The sequence below is a fragment of the Callithrix jacchus genome, chromosome 5, assembly GCF_049354715.1.
Source record: "Callithrix jacchus isolate 240 chromosome 5, calJac240_pri, whole genome shotgun sequence".
NCBI lineage: Eukaryota > Metazoa > Chordata > Mammalia > Primates > Cebidae > Callithrix > Callithrix jacchus.
The window spans coordinates 143,316,381-143,343,715 of NC_133506.1; the positions used below are offsets into that span (position 1 = coordinate 143,316,381).

The 27,335-nt window shown below is 43.3% G+C and overlaps 1 protein-coding gene across 1 annotated transcript in view; it reads right to left on the bottom strand.

Annotated features, from left to right (window-relative positions):
• The window catches only part of MIPEP (mitochondrial intermediate peptidase), a 164,521-nt gene that overhangs the window by 35,888 nt on the left and 101,298 nt on the right, over positions 1 to 27,335 (bottom strand). The window contains exons 17-18 of the mRNA XM_002748900.6: positions 4,426 to 4,547; positions 28 to 101 (exon numbers count right to left, since the gene is read on the bottom strand). Coding sequence (XP_002748946.3) covers positions 28 to 101; positions 4,426 to 4,547 — 196 coding nt within the window. The remainder of the gene's footprint in view (positions 1 to 27; positions 102 to 4,425; positions 4,548 to 27,335) is intronic.

Genomic DNA, 27,335 nt, shown 5'->3' on the forward strand with positions numbered 1-27,335 from the left:
GATGGTGCTATTTTGGTTTTGTTTTACCTTCAACCATGAGCATGGGCTCCCTCCCTCCACCGTGGGCCAGCATCTCCCTGCGATAGCGCTCCCCGGCGGCCCTGGGGAAGAAAGGATTCATTACAGACATCTGCTTGCACAGCCTGCCCAGCCTCCATTAACACTTACCTTGAATTCTCAAAGGAAGCCACACTGATGTCATATTCATAAAAGCTGCCACTGTGTGATAATTTGGCCCTTAGTTATTTTCTTGCTTCTAAAAATTCTGGCTTTTAAGTTGTTCTAAAATAAATTAAATCAGGTGTGACATATTCTCTGTAAGAGGATAACTGTACTTATGGCTTTCTGTTTTGTTAACAAGAGACTTCACCTTATAAAAATAATTACTTTCTGTATTATACAACAGTGGTCTCCAACCTTTTTGGCACCAGGGACTGGTTTTGTGAAAGACAATTTTTCCACAGACCAGGGTTGGTGGAGGGGATGGTTTCAGGATGGCTTAACCACATTACATTTATTGTGCACTTTATTTCTATTATTACATTATACATTGCAATATATAGTGAAATAATTATACAACTCACCATAATGTAGAATCACTGGGAGCCCTGAGCTTGTTTTTCTACAACTAGATGGTACCATCTAGGCGTGATGGGAGACAGTGACAGATCATCAGGCCTCAGATTCTCATAAGGAGCACCCAGCCTAGATCCTTATTGTGAGAGCATCGTAAGGATCACATGTGTAGTTCACAATAGGATTCCTGCCCCTTTGAGAATCTAACCCTGCCTCTGATCCGACAGGAGATAGAGCTCAGGTGGCGTGATGGAAAGCGGCTGCAAATACAGATGAAGCTTCACTCGCTCACCCACCTCTGCTCACCTCCTGCTGTGTGGCCCAGTTCCCAGTACCAGTCTGTGGCCTGGGGGCTGGGGGCTCTTGTTATAGAACAAATAAGAGATTATACTTTATTCTCTGTAAGTTTAAGGATTATTTTAAATGAGGCTTGAAATTATTTATGCCATTAAGAAAGAATTTGGGATGGCACCTAATAGAGAAAAAGGACACTCTAAAATACGAGTGAGGGGAGAGAAGTTGGCAGGAAAAGGTTCATTGCACCAGAAAACCTTGGTTCAGGATAACAGTTAACAGACCAGCAACCCACTGGAATGTGCTGGTGGGAAAGGCACAGTGGAGGCTGCCTTGTTCTGTGTCAGCTGGATATGCCTACGTACAGAGTTCCACAAGGAATACCGTCTGTGACAATATGTGAAGGTAGGTCTTGAATAATTTTTGTAGACATACATCTGTCAAAGGTACCTGGAAACAAGGCTATTTAGTACTTTAGTACTCTTTTGTATTTTATGAAAAATGCAATTCCTTTAACACACATGACTACACACTCTGATGAGACAGGTTAAATAAATTTTGATATTGTTGCCATTTGAGAAGCTCTGGAGCCTCTTTACATGTGGGTCATTTTGTGAACATGGTCTTTCATCAGACTTTTTGAGAGCATTACAGCATTAAAAACATGCTGACATCAAACCCTAGCCCTGGTCACAACCTGAAGTGAGTGCTAAGCAAAGCAGGAAGCCTGAACTGAGGCGGAGCCTCCTCAGGGGCAGGGGTAGCTGAGGGGCCCTGCCTGACTCCTGGCCTGGGCGCGCTGAAGCCCTTCTCAGCCACAGCATGTAGTGACCTGACCCTAAATCAAATCCCTCCCGACAGGCCTCTAGCTCCTGGCTTGCCTCAGCTCTGCAATGCCTGGCTTTCTGATGTAGGCTCCAGCCTGGTTATTTTTTTCAGAAGTGAGATCAAAAAGGAGACTTTGACAGAGGTTAGAAATTTTCTAGTCCAGTGAGCCTTTTTACTAGCTGACTTTAATGTACCCATAAAAGTATGGCAACTACATGTCTGGGCAAGAATGTACACATAAACAAGATATAAATATTTAGAAACGTATATATTTTATAGTATGTGCTTTTCTACTTCAAACAAGATGATATTTTGCCTATTTTACAGAAATCTACAGCAAAAAGTTATAATCCCTGAAACTGATTTGCTGATGTCAGGTTTGGCTAAAGAGCCTTAAAAAATAAAATCTGAAAAGCAGACCAAATGTCTACAGTCTGCAGAGGGCAGAAGACAAAATATATGTGAGCACCAAGTTGCAAAATATTTAAAAATTCTATGACATCACATTCAGGTTCAAAGCACTTGAAACCATGTGATTATTAACTGTTGAGAAAATCCAAGCCTATGTCAAAGTGTATGAAAGAGGTGAGGCAGAGGTGGAAGGAGATGAAACCAGGAATGAGATGAAACCAGGAATGAGAACACCTAGATTATAGTCTCAGTTCAGGTGTTAACGGTGAAGCCTAAACAAACTGTTTTCTCTGAGCCTCAGTTTCCTCTTAGAAAAAGTGCTGGTTTCTGCCAAGACTGCTGTGAATACTGTGTGAAAACTCTAGGACACTCTAAAAACCAAGATAAAGCAGTAAAAATATACTCATTAGCCAGAGCTCCCTGAAAAGAATCTGGAGATGTAGTTATTTGTGTGGTGAAAAGATAAATGCTACAAACAACTCTGACACCAGATTATGATTACTGGTTTGTATTCAAAGAAAGTGCCTTCTAAGGAATCACAGGACCTGCTGGTTCCTACTGTTATAAGGAGTCCTGTTAGGAGGGTCAGGAGGCCAAATCAGGGAGCAAGAGAAGAGCTCCTGCACCCCTCCAGCCAGCATGGGATCCCCCCCACACCCCCAGACAGCAAGGGATCCCTGACACACCCCAGATAGCAAGGGACCCTGATGTACCCCAGACAGCAAAGGATCCCCCCACACACCCCCGCAAGACAGCACAGGATCTCCTGCACCTCCCCAGACAGCATGGGATCCCCCATGCCCCCTCAGACAGCATGGGACTCCCTGGACCTCCCCAGCCAGCACAGGATCCCCTGTACCCTTCCAGCCAGCATGAGATCCCCTGCACCTCCCCAGACAGCACGGGATCCCCCGTAATCACAGCCTCAGCATGGGATCCCCTGTACTCCCCAGCCACATCACCAGATCCCCCATACTTCCTAACCCAGCACAGGATCTCCCACACTCCGGCACCCCCTGCCACAGCAAGGGATTCCCCACACTCCCCCAGCCAGCACGGGATCCCCCACACTCCCCCAAGCCAGGATGGCATTGCCCACACTCTCCCAGACAGCAAGGGATCCCCCGCACTCCTCCAGATAGCACAGGATCCCCTGTACTCCTAGCCACAGCATGGGATCCCCTGTACTCCCCAGCTACATCACCAGATTCCCCACACTCCCCCACCCAGCACGGGATCCTCCACACTCCTCCAGCCAGCACGGGACCTCCACACCCGCACCCCTGAACCACAGCATGGAATCCCCTGCACCACCACCCCCAAGCGACAGAAGGGATCCTCTGCACCCCCCAGCCACAGTAAGAGATCCCCTGCACTCCCCCAGGCAGCATGGGACCCCCTGCACTCCCCAGCCACAGCAAGTTATCCCCCACACTGCCCCAGCCACAGCAAGGGATACTCCACAACCCCCAGCCACAGCAAGGGATCCCTGTACCCCCCAGCCACAGCATGGGATCCCCTGCATTCCCTGGCCACAGCTTGGGAGTCCCTGCATCCCCCAGCCAGAGCAGGGAATCCCCACACCCCCCCATGCCACAGCACAGGATCCCCCGCACTCCCCGACTGAGCATGGGATCCCCCATACTTCCCCAGCCAGCATGGGATTCCCACACCCCCACCCAGCCCGAGATCCCCTATACCCCCAACCGCAACATGGGATCCCCTGTACCCCCACCCAGCATGGGATCCCCTGTATCCCCTTAGCCACAGCATGGGATCCCTCACACCCCCTAGGAATAAAGGGATCCCCTGCACCTCTCCACCCAATGGAAGTTTAACCACTACCTGGGCTTTAGGAAGAGCTGGGAAAACAGGACTATTGATCCTAAGCACCCCTACTTCCTCCCTACAACGCCTCCAGCCGCTCCAGTGCCTTGTTCTGCCTCCATTCTGGGGAAAGGAGTGGGCATCCTGTATGACGTGGTGAAGTCAGAAAAGCCAAGAAAACCCACAGAAGTGGCATAGACTGCTTCATGTAGCACCTGAGCCCTCAGAAAAGGGTCCCCTTAGGCACGACATGGCCCACCACTACAGGACAGCACTGAAGGGTAGGGGGACATCCAGGGCACCATCAGCTGCAGCAAGCAGAAGCAGCCTCGGGGGGGAAGGGCTGAGAGGAGTGGGGCTGCCCGGGAGCCTGCCACTTTCAGCTGTGTTCTGAGGGCTGCGGTTCTCCAAGCCCGACTTCAAATGTATTAGGGTGGGAGATTACTGTGGTCCAAGGCAGGGACGTTTTAGAACGTATTCCCTTCTTACCTGTTGAAAGGATCCTGTAGAAAACATTCCTTCCAAACCATGCAGGCGACTGCCCTGGACATGAGGTAAGAGTAATACTTGGCACCATACCCCACGAGGTGGCTGAACCGCAGCTGCCAGGCCTGCCAAGAGCAGAGACACAGCACAGGACATAAATCAGTTTCCGCCTGGAGCATATCACATGTGAGAAACAATGGGGACACAGAGACCTGTACATGTTTTCATTTGCATTTAACCCTAGAAGGCTATGTCACCTATGATATTAATATTTTCACATTATACACTGTTATTGGCTGAACTGTGTCTCCTCAAAATTCACATGTTGAAACCCCAAGCCACACCTCAGAATGTGACTTATTAGGAGACAGGGCCTCCAAAGAAGTAATTCCGTAAAAGTGAGGCTCTTCAGCTGAGCCCTGGCCCAATCTCACTGATGCCCTGGAAGAAGAGGAAAGCTGGATGCCAGGGTGTGGGTGCAGAGGAAAGGCTGTCTGGAAGCCAAGGGGGCCTCAGCAGAAGCCAGACCTGCTGACACCTTGGTCTGGACTTCCAGCCTCCAGAACAATGCAAAGTAAATTTTTGTTGTTTAAGCCACACAGTGTTTTGTGAATGCAGCCCTGGCATGCTAAGACATACACAAAGAACATTTGTATCACATAATCATATATATATGCATATGTTGCTCCAAATATATGGTTAATCTTCATTAAGTGAGTTTAATTGCTTACACTGATTATAATATATTTTATTCTACATGACTATCTAGAAAAAGGACAGTCATGAGTTTACTTATTTTTAATAATTTGGTTAGTTCAGAGAGTTGTACTCTGCAATGATTCTCTGTTGCATGTACTGCTTTTCATGAACCAGTTTTTATAACACAAAAACTTCCATGTTTTTATCATAATTACATTTTATGACAAAGCAAGATGACACAGAGCAGAAGAAAAATGGGATGAAGTTTTAAAATCTTGAGTAAAGAGAGGTAATCTGGGAATGCATTTTTTTTTCAGAAGAGACAAATGCTAAGAACCAAAGATAATCACCAGCAACTCGCCTCTCCATGGAAGGGTCAACCAACTGTCTGTGGTCCTCCTTCCTAAGCTCCTTCCACTTATTTTCTAATCATAAGAAGGAAGAAGTGCACGCCTAATTGTTTTGTACAAGTTCATCACTCTGGGATTCACTTCTGTGACAGAAACATAGAGAAGACAGCCCAGAGACAGTGGCAGGAGTCGATGGCGGAGCCGGGTGGATGTGCACATCTGTCCTAACCCACTTGGAATGTCATCGACATCGGAGGAGGGAATTTGGAGTCTGGCACAAAGAGAGTACATCATTCTTTTTAAGGACAATGATGTAGTTGTGATAGAAAAGGCCACGTGGATTTTCATGGAAGGATACTGTTCCACTGGAAACTTCTTTTCCTATGAATACTGCTCTTTCTCTGTCCCTAAAGTGGGAAACACCTGCGGTCTGACCTGTCAGCACGTGCAGGTCCATGCAAGCATAGCACGTGAGCTCGTGATGGCTCATTGGCTGTAACGTCACCCCAGCCAAAGCTGGGACTATGAAAACTGTCCTCAAAGGCCACATTTAGGACTTTAACATTTTTACTTTTCTGAAAGAAACAAATCTGACAAGCAATCATCCACTTTCTTCTATGTTTTTATCTGAAGTAAACATTTCTTTTAAAAAATAGAAGCTTGGGCTGGGCACAGTGGCTCATGCCTGTAAACCCAGCACATTGGGAGGCTGAGGCAGCTGAGTCACTTGAGGCCAGGAATTCAAGACCAGCCACGCCAACATGATGAAACCCTGTCTCTACTAAAAATACAAAAATTAGCTGGGCATGGCAGCGCATGTCTGTAATCTCAACTACTCGGGAGGCTGAAACAGGAGAACTGCTTGAACCTCAGGAGGCGGAGGCTGCAATGAGCCAAGATCATACCACTGCACTCCAGCCTGGGTGACAGAGCAAGAATCTGTCTCAATAATAATAATAATAATAATAATAAATAATACAATAAATTTTTTTAAAAGCTTAACTTTTTAAAATGATAACGTGCTAAGAAATCTGTTAACTCTCTAGAAAATAGAGAATAAAGAAAGTAAAATCCTTGCTACAATTCTATAAACTAGATTAGTGAATTCTAGTTAACTTATCAAGCAAGATACATTTTAAAAGATATGGTTACTTCATCACAGGAACGTGGCAGCATACTCCCTGTATCCACTATACAGTGGCTTAAAAGACTCATGGCAATGCTAGCGACTCCCTGTTTGTGTCCGATTCGCCTGGGTTCGGCAAGGGTTCTGTCATAAGGAAGGTGTGTGGGAGCCATCAATCTAGGACATGGGGCCAGCACCGCCAAGACGCACAATGCGCCTCCACATCCGCTCTTCTCTTTGTGTAAGAGGATATGATTGGAAGTCAGGTGGGTACCTTGTGAGTGGTGTCCTGAAGGAACGAGCCACGCCCCTTCCTCCCTGGGGACGCAGCCACTCAGGAGTGTGGGCCTGTGATGGGGCAGCCACCTCGTGCCGGGCAGGTGCACTCGAACAGCTACTGTTTTGGGTCTGTCACAGCAACCAAACCTGTATCCTACCTCGCAAGATACCCCAACCCCCGGCCCAGGTGCTACCCCCACACAGTACCATGAAAATACAACCAATGGTGGGGCTGAGGCTCCTGGTGGTGCAACAGATGCCATGCCCTTGGTGAAGCTATGCCCTAGGTGGGAGGAGCTAGACACTTGAAATGTGGCCTGCACAGTTTCTTGGCCACAAGGCCCCTCCAGCACAGTGAAGGGCAGAGAAAGGCAGGCACAGACTTTTCATCCTGTTGAGATGCAAGTGGTATTTAAAACAAAAGCAAAGAGCCTAGGATCATCTATGAATTAAATTCCAGTACAACAAACTTTGAATAATTACATTTTTAGTCAAAAGGCTTTTAAAATTCATTTACAACATACACACAGTTCCATATACTCTATCTTATGTAAAAAGGGTATGTGTCAGTTTTCTGTTATGCTGGAATCCTAATCTACTAAATGATGAGAACACATGGACCCCTGGTAGCCTGTCTCATATGAAGCAGTTTGGATGTGAGGATATCTTCTGTGATGGACTGCAGCATGCTGCTTCAATCTCATACTACACCAAGATACCGGTGCTCGTGCAACTGATGATAACTGTCTCTCAGGGTGGAAGCCCCAGAATCCGTAGCATCCAGCTAAGGGGCTTTGTGAAACTTTTTCTTCATGGTGATTTGCCAGAACTAGTTTGGCAGGCTTTGCAGTATAGAGCAGAATTTAATTCTGTTCAGATTCAAGCTGAATACAGCTTTGTTTTACCTTGAAAGCAGGCCCACTTCAATAGTGGTATTTGATCTGAGCTAAGAAATGTCTAAGTTCCCTGGTTTCAACAACTTGTAACTGAGTTCCCGCATAAACAGAGTAATAAAAATAAGATCTCTCAGAATGGTAGAAAGAGACATCAGGATTTGTGCGCACACCATTTCCTGGCCAGCCCCGGTTCTGCCTTATCCAGACCCCCCGGCTGAATCCAGGTCTTCTGGCACACACATGCCTGGCTGTGTCTTGCTCTTTAATTACAGGTTTGGGTTCAGGACTGCACCTCAAGACATGCTAGATAAATTATCTCCACCTGACACCTTTCATCATAGGTTTGCAAGTCTATGGCCAACTAAGACCTACAATTCCACTGTTGTTTGAACACAATTGCTGAATTCCTGCTAATTCAACCTAACATTAAGTCCGAATTGCCATTTCACTCATTCATCTGGAAAAATGAAAGATAGCATTTCATCTTAAGCTCTGGAATTATGATATCCTCTTCCTTTTAAATTGATGTTTTATTCTTCCTAAGGGATATTTGTCAGCTGTATAAAAGCTTTCACCCTTCCTTTAATATTTAATGTGTGGATCTGATTTCAAAACCAAACCATGCAAATGTCTTTGTAGTTTTCCTTTTATTATGGTGAGAGACATAGATTTTCAAATCCTATCACGATCCCAAGGCATGCCCATTTAAACTTTCCTTGAGTTAGATAATCTCAGTGATCCCAAGCAAAAGACAAAACTTTGGGCCAGCAAAGCAGCATGTCAGGAAACCTGTGGATATGGTCACTTGCTTCAGAACTCCAGAGAATGGGCGGCTCTTTGATTATTTGTACTTACCTATAGCCCTTCTCTAATGTCACGATTTTCCAGAGCCAGAGATGGAAAGGTCGCAATGGAGATATTTATTATCGATTTTCAGTTTCAAACCCAGAAGAGGGGCTGGTGCAGAGCAAGCACTCATTAACTGCATGCTAAACATTTAAAGATGGAACTAACCATTTCTCCTGATTATAGTTTTTAAATTTTTTTAACGACAGGGTCTCAATCTGTGGCTCAGGCTGGAGTGCAGTGGCACGAGCATGTCTCAATGTCTCACTGGAGCTCCTGGGCTCAAGTACCCACCCACCTCAGCCTGCTGAGTAGCTGGGACCACAGGCATGGGCCACCATGACTGGTTAATTTAAAAAAAAGTTTTGTTTTTTAAAGATGAGGATCTCTCTCTGTTGCCCAGGCTAGGTCTGAACCCCTGGGCACAAGTGATCCGCCTTGGCCTCCTAAAGTGTTAGGATTACCAGTGTTAGCCACTGTGCTCAGCCAACTATGCTCTTAAATAGTATACCATTTCTTCATATCCAGCTATACAAGTAGAAATGCATTTAGATGAAATTTATTTTAAAATGATTTTATCACTGGAACATTATAGAGGTGACTCTTGAAAAACACAGGTGGATCCACTTATATATGGATTTCTTTTTCTTTTCTTTTTTTTTTTTTTTTTTTACGATGGTGTTTCACTCTTATTGCCCAGGCTGTAGTGCAATGGTACAACTTAGCTCACTGCAACCTCCACCTCCTGGGTTCAAGCAATTCTCCTGCCTCAGCCTCCCGAGTAGCTGGGGTTACAGGCTACCACGCCTGGCTAATTTTATATACTAAAGTACAGATGGGGTTTTTCCCTGTTGGTCAGGCTAGTCTCAAACTCCCAACCTCAGGCGATCAGCCTGCCTTGGCCTCCCAAAGTGCTGGGATTGCAGGTGTGAGCTACCTTGCCTGGCTATATGTGGATTTATTTCCATGAATACAGTAGAACACATATTGGCACGTTCTACACCCACAACCAAACACAGGTGGGAAATACAGTATTCCAGAGATGTGAAACCTGCATCTACAGAGGGCTGAATTTTCCTATCGCAGGCTCCACAGGGCCAATTGAACGACTTGAACATGCTCAGAGTTTGGTATCCATCCACGGTGGGTGGGAGGCGGGGTGGGTCCTAGAACCAATTCCCCACAGACACTGAGGGACGCTATACAGGAGTCCTTTCACGCAAGTGAAATGGTAACGGCAGTTTTCCCATCCACGGTTTCAGTTACCTGTGGTAAACTCTGGTCCAGAAATAGGCAAGTGAATTATAATTACATATTTTGAGAGGGAGAAACTACATTCATAAAACTTTTATTACTGTATATAAGTTGTCCTATCTTATTATTGCTGTTAATCTCTTACTGTGCCTAATTTATACATGTAACTTTATCATAGGTATGTCTGCATAGTATATATAGAGTTCAGTACTACCTGTGGCTTCAGGCAACCAGCTGGGGGCTTGAAACGTACCTCCCGAGAATAAGTGTGGGGACCCCTATAAACCACATGAGTACAGAAATGACAACCTATTGGTTTCTTGATGTGTGTCATAAACTTCCTAAGGTCATGGCCTAAATACTATGCCCATGTCTGGACTTAGTGCAGTACTGGAGGCACAATGGGAACTCAACAGCGGTCTGCTGAATGAATGGACAGACAGATGAAACCCTGGGACTCTTTCACAATGACACTCAATGTTACTGACAACTGGACATCTGGGCACAGCCCAGGAAAAATATCTGTTTTGCAGGTAAGATGATACTACGGTGTTAAAAACCAAATTTGGATCTTAGGCTATTAATGGTTTTTAAAAATAGTTCTTTGACTACATCATTTGATGGATGATGTAAGATTTCTCAGGCTAATTTTGGTACCAGCTCTCCAGGTCTGGGGCATGTAGTCAATCTGAGTAGGGCTTCCTAAAGTATGCTTTCTATCTCCTTCGAGCCTCAGAGACCAAACAAACGATGGGCTAGCGATGCTGTACGAGCTCAGAGAAGTCTGTTGTTCACACTTGCACCCGGCTTGATTTCACATCACTGATAGCAAAACCTACGCCACATTCATGTGTCTATGCATGTCACCTGTAACTTTCAACCTCGTTTCTACCGTGTCTGCTAAAATACCTATCAGAACACACCACAGACCTACTTTTATTACAGCTAAAAAGAAAGTTCTTACACAAGTGATGATAAGCAAACATTATAGTTTAAAATGTTGGCCAGACGCGGTGGCTCATGTCTGTAATCTCAGCACTTCAAGAGGCCAAGGTGGGCAGATTGTTTGAGCCCAGAAATTTGAAACCAGCATGAGTAACATGGAGATAACAAATCTCTACCAAAAAAACAAACAAAACAAAACAAAAAAATTAGCTAGGCATGGTAGCCCACCTATAGTAGCCCACCTCCAGCTACTCAGGAGGTTGAGGTATGAGGATCACCTGAGCCTGGGGGCAGAGGGTGCAGTGAGCCAAGATCACACCACTGTACTCCAGCCTGGGTGGAGTACAGCGAGACTCTGTCTCAAAAAACAACAAACAAACAAAGTAGTATGGCAGGTGTAATATTAATGGCGCAGAAAATATTAACTAGGAGCACATCTCTTCAGTATGCTAACCTCCACTGTCATTTAATTTATATGTAATAAGTAAAGAAAACCCTGGAAATGTAGAATTGTGTCTATCAAAAGCAAATCTATTAGCAGAGCAGGGATGTAACTGATTCAAATGGAAATACATTTATTAGATGAGACACAGAAAGGTAACACTGATCTAATTAAGATAAATGAAAAGCAACAAGCATAGAAATAGAACCAAGAAATGCTTGCTCTTTTTCTTCCCAGTCAAAACTCCTAACATTGCTTTTCCTCTCTCCTGCAATATCTGAAGAGAAAATGGTAGACTGACCCTTCATTTTAAAGGAACCCATGCTAACACTGGGAAAGTGCCAGAGAAGTAACACAGAAAATAAAGATGTCCGCGGTCAGGAGAGTCAGCCCAAGACAGCAACGGGGCCTCTGCAGGGACAGGTACTGTGTCTGAACCCTGATCAGGTAGCTCTGGGAGTCAATGAAACCCCTAAAGCACCAGAAGGTGTTCTGTTTTTGTTTTCATGATGATCAGAGTCCTTCAGTAAAGGAGATGTGTCTGCATAGGATCAGACAAAATCCATGAAAGGAAAAGTGGAAAAGGACATGATTGCCCTTTGTAGACCATGAGATCTTCTCTCCAGGCATAGAGAGGAGTACAACAAACAGCAATGCAGAAGGGACAGCAACTTCTCAATGGGAAGGAGTCCAAGGGCAGGTGAATCACCCAGAAAGCAGGTGTGGGGGGGGGCTATAACCAGGTTGTTTGGGCAGAGGCTCCATTCCTCCAGGGGCTCACAGCTTTAGAACCGAGGTCTCCACCTGCAATGGGGAAACAGGCAGCCAGCACCTCTACCCTGTTAGATAAAGCTGCAATACAAAAAGGAGAGGGACAAATGGGACAATCTGATGTTACACAGGGCTGCTATGGTCCCTTTTAAAACTCATGTTGAAACTTAATCCCCAAAGTGGCAGTATGGAGAGGCGGGGCCTTTAAGAGGTGACTGGATCATGAGGGCCCTGCCTTCATAAATGGATTATTATGGGAGTGGGACTGGTGGCTTTATAAGAAGAGGAAGAGAAACCTGAGCCAGCCCATGAGTACACTCAGCCCCCTCACCACGTGAGGCCCTGCGCCACCTCGGGACTCTGCAGAGTCCACATGAACAGGAAGGCTCTCACTAGATGTAGCTCCTCCACCTTGGACTTTCATGCCTTTACTACTGTAAAAAATGAACTCTTTCTCTTTATGAATTACCCAGCTTCAGGTATTCTGTTATAAGCAACAGAATATGGACTAGGACAAGGGCCTACTGACTTCTTTCACTAAACAGTTAAGCAAAACCCTGGAATGGCTTCCTGAGGCCCTGTCCTGCTCAGACTTCACTTCCTGTCACTCTCCCCTTGCTCACTGTGCTGCAGACATGCCGCTGACTTGCTGGTCCGGCAGCCTCCAGGTAAGCTGATCCTTGCTCTTCTCTCTGCCTCAGATACTCCTCCCCCAGGTGGATGCCTATGGCTCATTCTCACTTTCTTCAATTTCTTTTCAAATTAGACTTCTTCAACAAGACCTTCTCTGATGATTAAAAAAAGGCGAGGGGGACAGGACACTGTCTCACTCAGTGCCAATTCCAGGTGCAATTCCAACAACTGGTTTCACTGCTGTCTGCCTGCCCCTAGGCAGCTGGGACACCAGTAGTGATGTCTGTGCAGATGAACTCCCACACCATGCCCTTTGGCTTGGTCAGGGCCTACCTCCCCTGCCTGGTGCTATGGCCTCCCCCAGGTGCTCTCTGGTGGCTGATCTCCCAGTCGGGCTGCAGTCCTCGCATTCAGAGCCACTGCCCCCTCCCCATTAATCTAATTAGCCAGCACCTGGGATTATTTTAGTGGGAAGATTTATTGAAGAGGGACTAGAACACACGGGTTTAGTATTTTCTAATGAGTCTGTAGTGTGCCTTTAAAATTTTCACAGAGACAAGTGGAGAGGCTGTCCTAACTTCCCCTCAGCATGGGCCTTGTCAGTGAGGGCCTGCTCTGTGTCTTGTGGGTGCTCACCAACCTTTCCTCTGTTCCTCCACATGGCACACAACTGCTAGGCACAGAGACTCGAAAATCATCCATCTTTCCAAAACTCACAACTGGCCAGCACTGGATATGGAGGACCCAGCCCTCATGGCCACACAGTCACAGTCACAGGGGAAGGACACTAAATCCGAGATCACCCACGGTTGCACTGTGGCAAGTGCCATGGAAATGCAAGCTCTGTACTTACCAGCTGCGTGGCCAACACCAGATCCCAAAACCACCCTGACTGTGGCCACACCCACCTCCTAGGGCTGTGGCATGGGCCAAAGGAGAGACGGGAAGGGAAAAGTGTGCACTGTGCTGGTCCTGGGCATGGCCCAGTTTGTCAGCTACTAACAGAATCCTTTACAAGCAGGGAGGAGCACATCAGACACCTCTTTGTATCTGTGACTAGCATGGCGACTTCAATAAATATTTATAGGAACAATGATAAAAGGAATAAGAATATTAGACATAAATAACTGTAATTTAGAAACAATTTGCATCTGTAAGTTCAAATTATCTTTCTATAATTAACCAGTTTCAATACTCATTAAAATTATAAAGATGTTAACAAATAGGTAACATGTAACTAACTTGCTGACTACACACAGACACACACACACACAGACACACACAAACACTTCAATAATCACTAAAATCATAAAGATGTTAACAAATAGGTAACATGTAACTAACTTGCTGACTACACAGACACACACACACACACACTTCAATAATCACTAAAATTATAAAGATGTTAACAAATAGGTAACATGTAACTAACTTGCTGACTACACAGACACACACACACACACACTTCAATAATCACTAAAATTATAAAGATGTTAACAAATAGGTAACATGTAACTAACTTGCTGACTACACACAGACACACACACACACACACAAACACTTCAATAATCACTAAAATCATAAAGATATTAACAAATAGGTAACATGTAACTAACTTGCTGACTACACACACACACACACACATGCACACACACACACACACGTCTGCATTTCTGAAGTGACAAAATTAATACTCTATTAGCTTCTCGTAGGCTTAGGCCAAGGTGGATGTGCAGTACTGAGGAATGCACGGCTCTTACACAGGCTCTTCCCTAACAGTCATGTTTCATCCGAAACCCATGAAATGGGGCGTCTGCACAGCCACATCCTCATTTCACTGTCTCTTGCCTACCCACCCTTACCTAATAACTCTAAATGATTCACAGTCAACTTCCTTGGTTTGAATAACTGCTGCTCCCCAAACTTATTTTCTCATTTTAATGGTGAAAGATCCCCCCCAAGATCATATTAAAAAGTACATCCTATTAACACTTTCCTTTACATTGCCTGAGAGGTAAAAAGCCAGACCCAAGCAATTAGGAGGTGTGTCTTACTAAGGATAATGCTCCTGGTAAGATGAAACTGAATTACTAAAGTTGATAAAAACAGCTTCCGTAATAGAAGAATCCATAATAACTGCCCGTCCACTTCCCATGCGAAGGCATTCCAAAGCTTACTAAGTAACTGCACGTTCTAAAAGATAGCCCAGGGCTTGTGACAGTATATCATCTGCAGGTCATGTTACTACCTGTATTTTGTTCAGAATAACTGATAGAAACAAAGGTTGTAACTGAGCCTCTGAACTGACTAGGGCTGCCTGCATTCTGTCAAAATGTCATCAATCCTCCCTCACTGTTTCATCTGAAGAATTTCCAAAATTCCTGATGCAACAGTTTCTAGCAATTATTTATTTATATTTTACAAAAAAGAAACTGTTACAGTTGTGGCTGAAACAGATGGAAAACTTGGGTAATGCCAAACAGTACACATTATGGGAATTTAAAAAACACCATTAGTTAAAATTAATATTTACTATAAATAACACTGCTGCACTGAAGTATTATAATTATTAGTATAAAAATAGAATCGGCTGGGCACGGTGGCCCAAGCCTGTAATCCCAGCATTTTGGGAGGCCGAGGCGGGCGGATCACGAGGTCAAGAGATTGAGACCATCCTGGCCAACACGGTGGAACCCCATCTCTACTAAAAAAATACAAAAATCAGCTGGGCGTGGTGGTGCACGCCTGCAGTCCCAGCTACTCGGGAGGCTGAGGCAGAAGAATTGCTTGAACCCGGAAGGTGGAGGTTGCAGTGAGCCAAGATTGTACCACTGCACTCCAGCCTAGCGCCTGGTGAACAAAACTCTGTCTCAAAAAAAAGAAAAAAAAAAAAAAAATAGAATCAACTAGCATTCTTTTAAAATGCTATAATGATATGGTAAGCATTTTATATACAGAAGCTCTGTAAGAATAGTTGGCTTTCTTCTCACATCTCCTAAGTTGGAAGTTTTGAGGTGCAACGTTGAAACTGTCTGTGGTGACAGCTTGTCAAAGGCTGAGGTGAGCTGATGTCCCCATATTTTCTTCTCGATCTATAGGTTAGAACGTTAAATCTAGTCCCTCAGAATACTAGCCAGAACAGCCTTCCCAGGAAAGCTAGTCTCTAACTTCTGTCGCAATTTAGTCTCCCTCTTCCTGGAAAGGAATGGAGGCATCAAGTGTGGCTCATCACAGCCCTTCCCTGCTTCTAAGACATTATGTCAACAGTGACTTTTTTTTTTAAATTGAGACAAACGTGACACAGCATATAATTCAGTCTTTTAAAGCGTACACTTAAGTGGTTTTGATATATTCCCAAGACTGTGCAACCATCATCACCAACTCCAGTACATTTTCCTCATTCCCAGGAGAAACTGGACCCATTCGCAGTCCCTCTCCATTTCTCCTTCCTTCAGCTCCTGGTAGCCACTAATCTGTTTTTCTGTCTCTATGGATTTACCTGTTCTGGACATTTCCTATGAATGGAATCATACAACAGAGGTTTTTTGTGTGTCTGGTTTTTTGCACTGAGCATAATGTTTTCAAGGTCTATCCATGTTGCAACATGTATCAATACTTCATTTCTTTTTATGACTAATTTTCCATTGTATGGATACAACACTTACATGTATCCAGCCATCCACTGGGTGGTTTCCACTTTTTGGCTGTCAAGAATAATGCTGTTATGTACATTCGTGCATATATTTTTGGGTGGGCATATGTTTTCAGTTCCATTGGGTGGGAGTTCCCTACCACCTTGGAGTGGAATTGCTAGACCATCTGGTAACTCTGTTTAACTTTTTGAGGAGCTACAAGATGGTATCCCAGGGCCACTGTACCCTTTACATTCTCACCAGCAATGAATGAGGGTTCGAATTTCTCCACATCTACACAAACACTCGCTACTGCCCATCTTTTTATTACATCCATCCCAGTGGGACTATGGTTTTGATTTGCATATCCCTGACTAATAATGCTGAACATCTTTTCATGTGCTAATTCACCATTTTTATATCTTTCTTGGAAAAATATCTCTTCAAACCCTTTGCTCACTTTGAAATGGGTTGTTTTCTAAAGACTAAACTCTGATCAGATACATATTCTCCCATTCTGTGGGTTGTTATTTCACTTTCATGGTAGTGTTCTTTGGATATAAATTAAAATTTAAAAAATCTTTACTTTGGTTGTTTATGCTTTAGGTGACATACCTAAGAAGCCATTGCCTAATCCAAGGTCATAAATACATATGTAAATCTATGCTTTCTTCTAGGAATTTTCTAGTTTTAACTCTTAAATTTAGGTCTTTGATCTGTTTTGAGGTTCTTTTTGTGTATATATAGCAGGAGGTGGAAGTCCAATTTCATTCTTTTGCAAGTGGAGATCCAGTTTTCCCAGAACCACTCTTTCTTTTTTTTTTTGAGATGGAGCTTTGCTCCTGCTACCCAGGCTGGAGTGCAATGGCGCGATCTCGGCTCACCGCAACCTCCGCCTCCTGGGTTCAGGCAATTCTCCTGCCTCAGCTCCTGAGTAGCTGGGACTACAGGCACGCACCACCATGCCCAGCTAATTTTTTGTAGTTTTAGTAGACAGGGTTTCACCATGTTGACCAGGATGGTCTCGATCTCTTGACCTCGTGATCCACCCGCCTCGGCCTCCCAAAGTGCTGGGATTACAGGCGTGAGCCACCGTGCCCGGCCCAGAACCACTCTTTGAAAGGACAGTTCTTTCCCCAATGTGTTGTCAACTGAACATAAATGTATGTATGTTTGTTTTTTTTTTCTGGAATCTCAGCTGTATTTCACCAACCTGTATGTTTATCCTTATGCCAGCACCACACAGTCTGGAATAGCTCTGTAATAAGTGTTGTAATTGGGAAATGTGAGCCCTCTAGCTTTGTTCCTTTTCAAGACTGTTTTGGCTATTCTGGGTCTCCTGCATTTACATGAGACATTTTATGATTAAATTTGTCATTTTCTGCAAAAAAAAGGTAGCTGAGATTTTGATAGAGATTGTGTTCAATCTGTAGGTCAATTTGGGGTATATCACCATCTTTAACAATAATAAATATTACAATCCATGAACATGAGACATCTTTCCATTTATTTACATCTTCTTTAATTTCTTTTGATGATATTTTATAGTCTTTACTGTATAAGTCTTGAATTTCTTTGTTAAATTTATTCCTAAGTATGTTACTCTTTCAGATGCTAATGTAAATAGAATGGTCTTCTTAAGTTTTAGATTGTTTATTGCTAGCATACAGAAATATAATTTTTGTATATTGATCTTATATCCTGCCACCCTGCTGAACTCATTTTTTTTTTTGAGATGGAGTTTCGTTCTTGTTGCCCAGGCTAGAGTACAATGGCACAATCTTGGCTTACAGCAGCCTCTGCCTCCTGGGTTCCAGCAATTCTCCTGCCTCAGCCTCCAGAGTAGCTGGGATTACAGGTACGCACCATCACACCTGGCTAATTTTCTGTATTTTTAGTAGAGACAGGGTTTCACCATGTTGACCAGGCTGGTCTTAAACTCCTGGCCTCCAGTGATCCATCTGCCTTGGCCTCCCAAAGTGCTAGGATTATAGGTGTGAGTCACTGCGCCCAGCCTATCATTTCTAACAGTATATGTTTGCGTGTTTGTATGTGTGTGTGTCTGTGTGTGTGTTCCTTAGGATGCTCCATATACAAGATCATGCATGTCATCTGCAAAGAGATATAATTTTATTTCTTCCTTGCAATATGAATGCTTTAAATTTTTTTCTGGACAAATTCTTGTGGTGAAAACCACCAGCACCATTTTGAATAGAATTAGCAATGGTAGAGATTGCTGTCTTACTCCCATCTTAGATGAAAGCTTTCAGTCTTTCACCCTGAGTATAATGTCAGCTGTGGGCTTTTTCTAGGTGCTCTTTTTAGGCTAAGAATCATCGTTGACTCTTGATTCCTTATCCTCAGTTACTGCCCATCAATCCTCAAATCTTGATAATTTTATCTCAATATATCCCATGTAGCTCTTCTTTTACATACTCATCATCAATGCCCAGGTTTAGATCCTCATCAATTCTTGCCCAGATTGTAAGGCCTTTAGGGTACATAGGGTCTATGTGCATATGTATTTTTATTTACCAAAAAAAGGTTATATTCATTAAACAAAATCAGGATGCTGTGAAAAATGAAGAAAAGAACAGGCAGCAGCTACTGGAAATGGACATATCATTGCCAAAACAAAAACAAAAAGCAAACTATAACAGTGGGAGAGTAGGAGAATAAAATTAAGGCAATCTTCAGGAATAAAGCAAAACATAGGAAGAATAGACAAATCAAATGGAGGAACTTCTGTTTCAGCAGCATGACAGGTTTGCTATTTCCAACAGTCCTGCTGAATGAAACAACTAAATGCTGGATAAAATACTAAATTTTTTTTCCTAAATGTGATGCTGAGAAAAGAATAAAATGTTATCACAATAATGTAGATCATTCTTACAGATAAAAAACTAGATGTTTTTAAGAATATGGTAGGATTCACTATATTTTTCTATTTGTTTTCATCTATTGCTTGGATAGACGGTTTTCTCCCTGCCTTCAATCTCTGTACCCCTCAACTATACTGAAAAAGTCCATACTGAAACGTTAACTTTTTGCCTGCAGCTTATATCTGCTCATGTCACTTCTCTGCTTACAAACTTCAAACCTCTAAGGCCTCCCCATTCACTCCTCAGTCACATATAAGCCTCTGAGTAGACATAAAGGACTCTTCACAACTTGACCTAGTCTGATTTTAGACCCCCAAACAACAGTCCCTCCCTTCTGTTCCAAGTTCCCTATCATCAAGCAACCGGACTAATAGCTTCTCTAACTGCTTTCTATATACCTTACTTGTTCCTCCCTCCCTCCCTGCTGTGGCTTAAACTAGGGTAAAATCTGAATCAGAAGCAACTAAGCCTAGATTAATGGTCATTTCTGATTCCACAAGGCAATTCAACACTTCCCTACCTATAATAGTGCTCTCACAGCGCTGCATTGTATCATTATTCACACTACCTTGTACATGTATATACCATCCATCCTGAAAGATGTCATTCAAATAAAATAACACGTATGAGGAAAAGTGGTGGTGGGATTAAATAAAAGTTGTGGTTTTACTGGCTCTAAATACTTTAGTTCTAAAACATCTCTATTGGAAAAAGGTTTTATGGTTGACTTGGGAAAGAAAGTAGAATAAACAAAAATCATTGGGCAGGATAAGTTAACATGGAGATTTTTCAAACTGTGCACCATTATCTACTGGTGGTTTGTAAAATCTGTATAGTAGCTTGTGACCAGCATTAAAAAAAATTTAAAAAAGAAATGGGACAGAAAATACTACAGCACACCAAACACAGGGTAACTTTAGATTTGTGGTACTTTTGTTTCAGTTTCACTCTTACACGTATGTACACACACACATCTCAATGTACATACATGCATTTGTATAATAGATCATAATGTAAAATGCATTTCTTACTGCAGGTTTGCTCAAAATGCTTAAAAGCCAATAAGTCAACAGTTCAAGGATGGACTAAAAAAAACATTGCTACTACAGTAAAAAGAGAAGTTAAGGCCGTAACAGTAGGTGAGAATGCTTAAGATAGGTGATCTCATGGCATATTCTGACTTTACTACACATGGGGCGAGTGGACCACAAACACAGCAATGGCTGCTCTGGCTCTCTGAGCACTCTAAAGTATTTGTGTTTCTCTAACACGGCAGCATCAGAATGCAGGGCACGTCCTGGTGATGTGAAAGGCTCTCCTGATCTCGCTTGTGTTGTTCCTGTCTTCATGGTTATCATCTAACAGAAAAAAAAGAGTTCTACGTTGTACGTTAAACTTATAATTGTTTTTGCTAACCATTCTGAGATGTACCATCCTAGAAAATAAAAGACAGTAAATTCCAGAAGTGATCATAATGAAATAATAGAGGATGTAAAAGTAATTCCAATTACTGTGCTACAGTATTGTGCCATGGTTAATTTCCTGAATTTACCTGAAATTCAGGTAAATTTTGATAATGCATCATGGTTACATAGGATGTTACCACTGGGGAAGCTGGGTGAAAGGTACTTTGCAACTTCTGAACATAAACTATTTCAAGGTAAGAAGTTATTAAAAACTTAAGAGTATTTTGTGAATTCCAAGGATCAGTCCAGCAGGGTAATTCGAGATCTACTCCACCAAAGTGATCCTGTTTATCACTCACTACTGATGAGCTTAGAGCTGAATTCTCTTATTTCAAATAAGCAAACTCCACTGCACCTTGTGTCATTCTACTTGCCTTCAATAATACTGTGCTTCTCTAAACTAACTGTGGCTAAAATCTTTTAATGTATTTCTTTATTTGTGTTAATTTAAATTCAATCAGGACTGAGTGTTCAACTTTTTAGAGGACATACTAAGTTTTAAGAGGGAAAATGAGTTATGAAATAAATGTAAACTATCATTTGATTTATAGACATCTATTGCTTCCATTTAAAGGACTTAGAAGTATGAAAGCATTGTTTAGACTGTACTTTGGCTTAAGTGGAAAAAAGTTATGGCTGCAGTTGTATAAATCATTTCAAATACTGTTTTATTTTAGCTTTTAAGTGTCTGAGTTTTTCTAAATGTTCTGAGAAAGCTCAGTTCACTTTTCACTCTCCATAAATCAACAAGTATTTCAAAGCTTCCCTGAGACACAAAAAAACATACACACGTGAAAAGAATGATTGCATCATCACTAAGTTGGGAATTCGAAGATAATGTATATTAAAGAAAGCAAATAACTGCTTTCTTTCATAATTATTAAATATATACATTACAAATCAAGATGTGTGCAAGACACTAAGGTAAACTATTCTAACACATTAATAATCACATGTGGTCATGGAAGGCTGCTGGGAGCACGAATCACCCTAACAGTGCTCAAGCAACTGGCTGTGCATTACCCTGGGGACCTCTGGTGGCCCAGCCAATGGCTAGCCTTGGGGAACAGGGATCCCCTGAAAACTTACTAATGAAGGAATGCTGAACACACAGATTCCCGCCGATTTTAGTTTGTTTTTCCTGCTTTGACACATCCTACATGCAACTGATTTTATTTACACATGCCATTTTTATCAGGTCAATTCCTCTTTCAAGCTCTACATTATTTTATTATAGTGACAACAATAATAACAATACATGGAATTTGTGGCCGAGCACGGTGGCTCACGCCTGTAATCCCAGCACTTTGGGAGGCCGAGGTGGGTGGATCACAAGGTCAAGAGATCGAGACCATCCTGGTCAACATGGTGAAACCCTGTCTCTACTAACAATACAAAAAATTAGCTGGGCATGGTGGCACGTGCCTGTAATCCCAGCTCCTCAGGAGGCTGAGGCAAAAGAATTGCCTGAACCCAGAAGCTGGAGGTTGCGGTAAGCCAAGATTGCGCCATTGCACTCCAGCCTGGGTAACAAGAGTAAAACTCCGTCTCAAAAAAAAAAAAAAAAAAAAAATACATGGCATTTGTTTAGTGTTTACTGGGTGCCAGCATGAGTTAGCATGCTTCTCCTGTTTCCTTCTAAGGCCCTAATCCCTTCATGAGGGCTCTATCTTCATACCCTATGACCTCCCAAAGGTCCTGCCTCTCCACACCAACCTATTGGGGGTCAGAATTTCATTCATTTTCACTTATTGATTTATGTATGTTTTATCCAGGCAAAGAACACACTTTCTCTTTCTTTTGTGTCCTCCACCATAGCACTTCCAGAGAGGGCTTCGCAGTGAATGATTGCTCAGCACTGTGAAAAGTCTAGTCATCACCTCAAAGGACATCTCTTTTAATATGTATCTTTTCTGCAAAAGAGTTTGCATTCTCCACCTCCAAGATCATTTAAAGGACAGGAAAAGTACTTAGGCTCCAGAGAAATGGATTTTACATCTAGAACTAAAGCCATGATGACAGGAAATTTCTGCTTTGAACCCAATTTCAGTTTAGTCCTGATTTTCCACCTCAGCTGCGCTTTCCAGATAAAAAAGGGTCCCTATGATGACCATCATTTCCACGAGCCTTGCCTCTTTAATAGTTCACAGAGAACTCTGCCCATGCCACTGGGAGTCAACTGGAGGAGGGTGGGTATGCATATGTTTGTGTGTTTCCTCTTCCAATTTAAAAAGGAATACATGCTCATTAGAGAAAAACATGGAATATTGTGAAAAATATAAAAAAGAATGAAACTCCCACCCTTAATCCACATGTGTATGATCAATATTTGCTAATGTTTTAGTTTTCTTCAGTCTGTTTTCAAAAGAGAAAATCACACTATCTACATTTTCATGTCAGTTTTTCACTAAACTTATTTGTGGATTCTTTCTAAACATTAATGACTGACTATTATTTCATATGAACCATATTACTCAGGCTATGCTATGTTACAATGCAATCACATGAACCCTAAAATCTCCATGTCTGCTCCTCGAGCATACAACATCATCGCGGGTCAGTGGGCCCATCGTGTACTCTCAGCATTTAGGAACCATGCTCTCGGGGCCTCCACTAACTGGAATGTCACTGGCTGCTGAACCAAGGGCAGGAAGTGTGGACAACTGCACAGTAACTCTCGAAGGCCACAGCCTAGGAATGATACACATCACTTCTGCTCACATTTCTTTTGTCAAACTGAGTCACAAGGCCACAAAGAACTGCATGTGGCAAGGCAGTGCAATTCAACTGTGGGCCAGAGACGGGAGAGGTGGATTACTAGTGAGCAGGCCTAGTGACAACCACATGGTATGCCCTCGTTTACCTAGCTATTCCCTGAATGTTGGATTCTTTCCAAAGTTTTGTACATGTGATGATCATCAGGTCACCAAAGTTTACTGGATTTCTATTTATTTCTTTAGAAGAAATTCTTAAATGTTACATTATTGGCTTAAGAGATATGTAAGCTCTTCAGGTTCTCTGTTCCCTCTTTCAGACACATTTATCCTCCTATGAAAAAATATAAAATGATCTATCTCAGTGTAGCAATCTTCCCACCTCAGCCTCCCAAGTACCTGGGACTACAAGCATGCACACACATGCCCAGGTAAGTTCATTTTTTGTAGAGACAGGGTCTTGCCATGTTGCTCAGGCTGGTCTTGAACTCCTGGGCTTAAGCAATCTGCCCACCTTGCCCTTCCAAAGTGCTGGGATTACAGGCATGAGCCATTGTGCCTGGCCAATGCTGGGATTTTAAAAAAACTGTTCTTCTGTTGTCACTGTTTTATTTGTATGAGCTCTTTATACAGCAAAATGTAAACCATATGTCTTAGATGTTAGAATTTTAAAAAACCAGTTTTTTTGCCAGTAAATTTTATTCATCATGTTTTATGACAAAAGTTCTAATCCACTATTCTCTGCATCAGTAAAACAGAATAACAGAAAGAGCTCCAATCCAAATGTCAGGTGACATGTATACTAATTCTTCCTGGAACACCTTAGGTAAATGCCTTAATCCTCACTCTATTCTGGCCCCATAGCATTTTTCCCGTTTGGAGAGCTACAGCAAAGCTTCTTAGCTTCAGCACAAAACTAAATGGCCATCCTGGCCTCTGCATTACCCAGACTATCAGGAACAAATAGACAGAAATACTGTACTTTTATTTTGCAAGCTAACATAAAAACTCTCTTTCCATGCCCTTCAGTTTCTCCAGTCTCCTGGGTTTGGGGCTTTCCTCATCCCGTGCTCTGCTGGAGCTTCCACTCTCCCTGCACCCCAGCTCACAGTTCCACTGTAATCAGTCCTGAGACCTTCAACCCTATGGATACGCATGACCATGGCAGCACTTCTCTCCGGCCTGCTGTCTCTATCCCACTTGCTGCTCTCTTCTTTCTCCTCCCCTTTCTTCTGCTGAGCTTTCTAAAATCTAGCTGTCAGCAAAACCACCTGTTTTCCTCTGCCTTCTTTGAAGGTTCCTTTCACTTTTTTATTCTAAAAGAGACCCGGGTCTCTGCTAAGAATTGTACTGTCCTTGCAACTTTTTCACGACATGGCTGGTTTCTGCACGACATGGCAAACCCTGCGTATGACTGGGCCCGAAGGCAAGCAGGTGCTGGCTCTGGTTTTCATTGCCAGTTCCTTCTCTTTCAGAACACTCCAACTCTGACTTTGCTGACTGGACCCCAATCCTCTTTACCCTTCACTGCCGCAGTCACTAGCATGAGCATCAGTCCTTCTCACTCATTTCTTGCTTCTGTTTTACTTCACTCTCACCAATCCTACTCCTGTTAGAAATCTAATGACAGCAATGCCCCCACAGCTAATCTTTCAAATGTTCTGTGTGGTAGAAAGAATAATGCCCTCTCCTCCAAAGACATCCACATCCTAATCCCTAGAACCTGCGAACGTCACCTTATATGTCTCCTTATATATGGAAAAAAATGGACTTTGCAGATTTGATTAAGTTAAATATCCTGAGGTGAAAGGGTTATCCTGAATTATCTTAGTAGGCCCTAAATGGAATCTCAAGGGTCCTTATAAAAGAAAAGCAGAAAGTGGAAGGAGGGGGAAGGCAATATGATGGGGAAGCAGAGAAAGCAGGCTGTGGCCCGGAGCCATGGCACAGCAGTCGCTTCATGGAGTGGGAAGAGGCTAGATGCTCTCAGGGGCCTTTGGGAGAAGCTGGCCCAGCTGACATCTTCATTCAGCCTGTTAACAGTCACTGTGGTCTCCTGACCTCCAGAACTATATGAAAATACATTTCTGTGCTATCCTAAGCCACCAAGTTTGTGGTAATTTGTTACAGCAACAACAGGCAACTAATACTCTGGCCTCCCGACTCCTTGATCTCCTCTTCTTTTGTGATGATGTTCCTGGCCCTAACTCAGCCTCTCACTCCATGGTTACAATGTAGGCCTTGGTATTACTGTAACTGGACCCATTCATAACATCCATTCCAAGCATTCCTTTGCTCAATCATCACACCCTGTCTTTTCAGCTAACTCTCTACTACCTTATCTCCAGTCCCACTGGGACCTCACAATCCACTTCCAAACGTTCAGCAGGCCAGAGCTCCCTCATGTCCTCTCTGCCTTGTTAAATCCCACGGTCAGTTGTTATAGTTGCTCTCAATAACCCTCAGGTCCACAGCCTGCTCTTGGACTATACTCTACACTCACCTGGCAACATCACAACCCTGGTGAAAAGCTACTAACGTCACTTGGGCCCTTAACGCAGTCTGCAGTCGTAACTCACATCACCACACCGCCGGCTCTCCTGCTTTCCTTTTCACCTGCTTCTCTCTCCTCAAATGCCAGCAGCACTGCCTCATTTGCATGCTTAGCTAGTGTCCTTCTTCAGACGTGATGGAGCAAAGCCCTGGAAGAGGACTTCCACAACTGCATCTACCCACTGCCTGTGTCTTTGTTCACACACTCTTAAGATAGTCTGGCTGCACTCCCGGGCTCTATGGGCTAATCCATCCACCCGTACAAAAATCCCTTCCCCTCATCTACTCTCCCCTGCATCACCGGCTTTTCAGTCTTAATAGATCTTTCCCATTCACTTATGCATGCTATTATCCTCAATAAAAATCCAAATGAAATCAATCAGTCAAGCAAAAAACAAACAACCTCTCTTTCTCCGTACATCTCCAAATCCAATTTCTCTCCTCTTGCAGGAAAACACCGGAGGTGCCTCCACTCACTGCCTACAATTCCTCTCCCTCACTTTTCCTGAAACCTGCTCCATTTAGCCTTTGTCCCATCAACTACTACTCAACTGACAGTGTCCTGATCCAGCTCACCAGTGATCTTTACCTTGCTAAACCCAATGGTTACTTCTCGGTTCTCAGCTTATCTGACTTAAGGTACCATTTGATACAATCACTCATTCGCTCAGTCTTGAACCGTTTTCTTCAGTTGGTTTCCGAGATATTACCCTCTTTTTCTTCCTACCTCATTGGTGTCACCCTCTCAATTCATCTTTTTTTGATTCCTCCTCACCGTCCAGCCCTCAGTATGCTGGAATGCCCGAAGGCTCAACTTTTAGACAGATTGTTTCCATTTATACTTACCCTTGAGGTTGATCTCATCCAGTCCCTTGGCTTTTTGATATAATCTGTGTGGGGTTGACTCCAAATGGGTATCACCAGCACAGACCATCCCTCTGAACTTGTGCATCCAACTGCCTATGTGACACCTTTCCTGGTTTGTTTAGTAGACCTCTTAAACTTAGTGTTTCCTGAGCTGCATTTCCCATAGTCTTCTCCATTTTTTTTTTTTGAGACAGCGTCTTGCTCAAGCTGGAATGCACTGGTACAATCACAGCTCACTGCAGCTTTGAAGCCTCAACCTTCTGGGCTCAAGTGATCCTCTCACCTCAGCTTCCCAAGTAGCTGGAACTATAGGTGTGTGCCACCATGCCCAGGTAATTTTTTAGTCTTATTATGTTGTCCAGGCTGGGTTTGAATGCCTGGGCTCAAGTGATCCTCCCGTCTTAACCTACCGAAGTGCTAGGATTACAGGTGTGAGCCACTATGTCTGGCTGTCTTCTCCATCTTAATGGCAACGCCATCCTTTGGATGCTGAGGCCAAAACCCTTGCTGGAATTTTCAACTCAGTTCTTTCTCTTACATCCCACATTCGATCTGTCA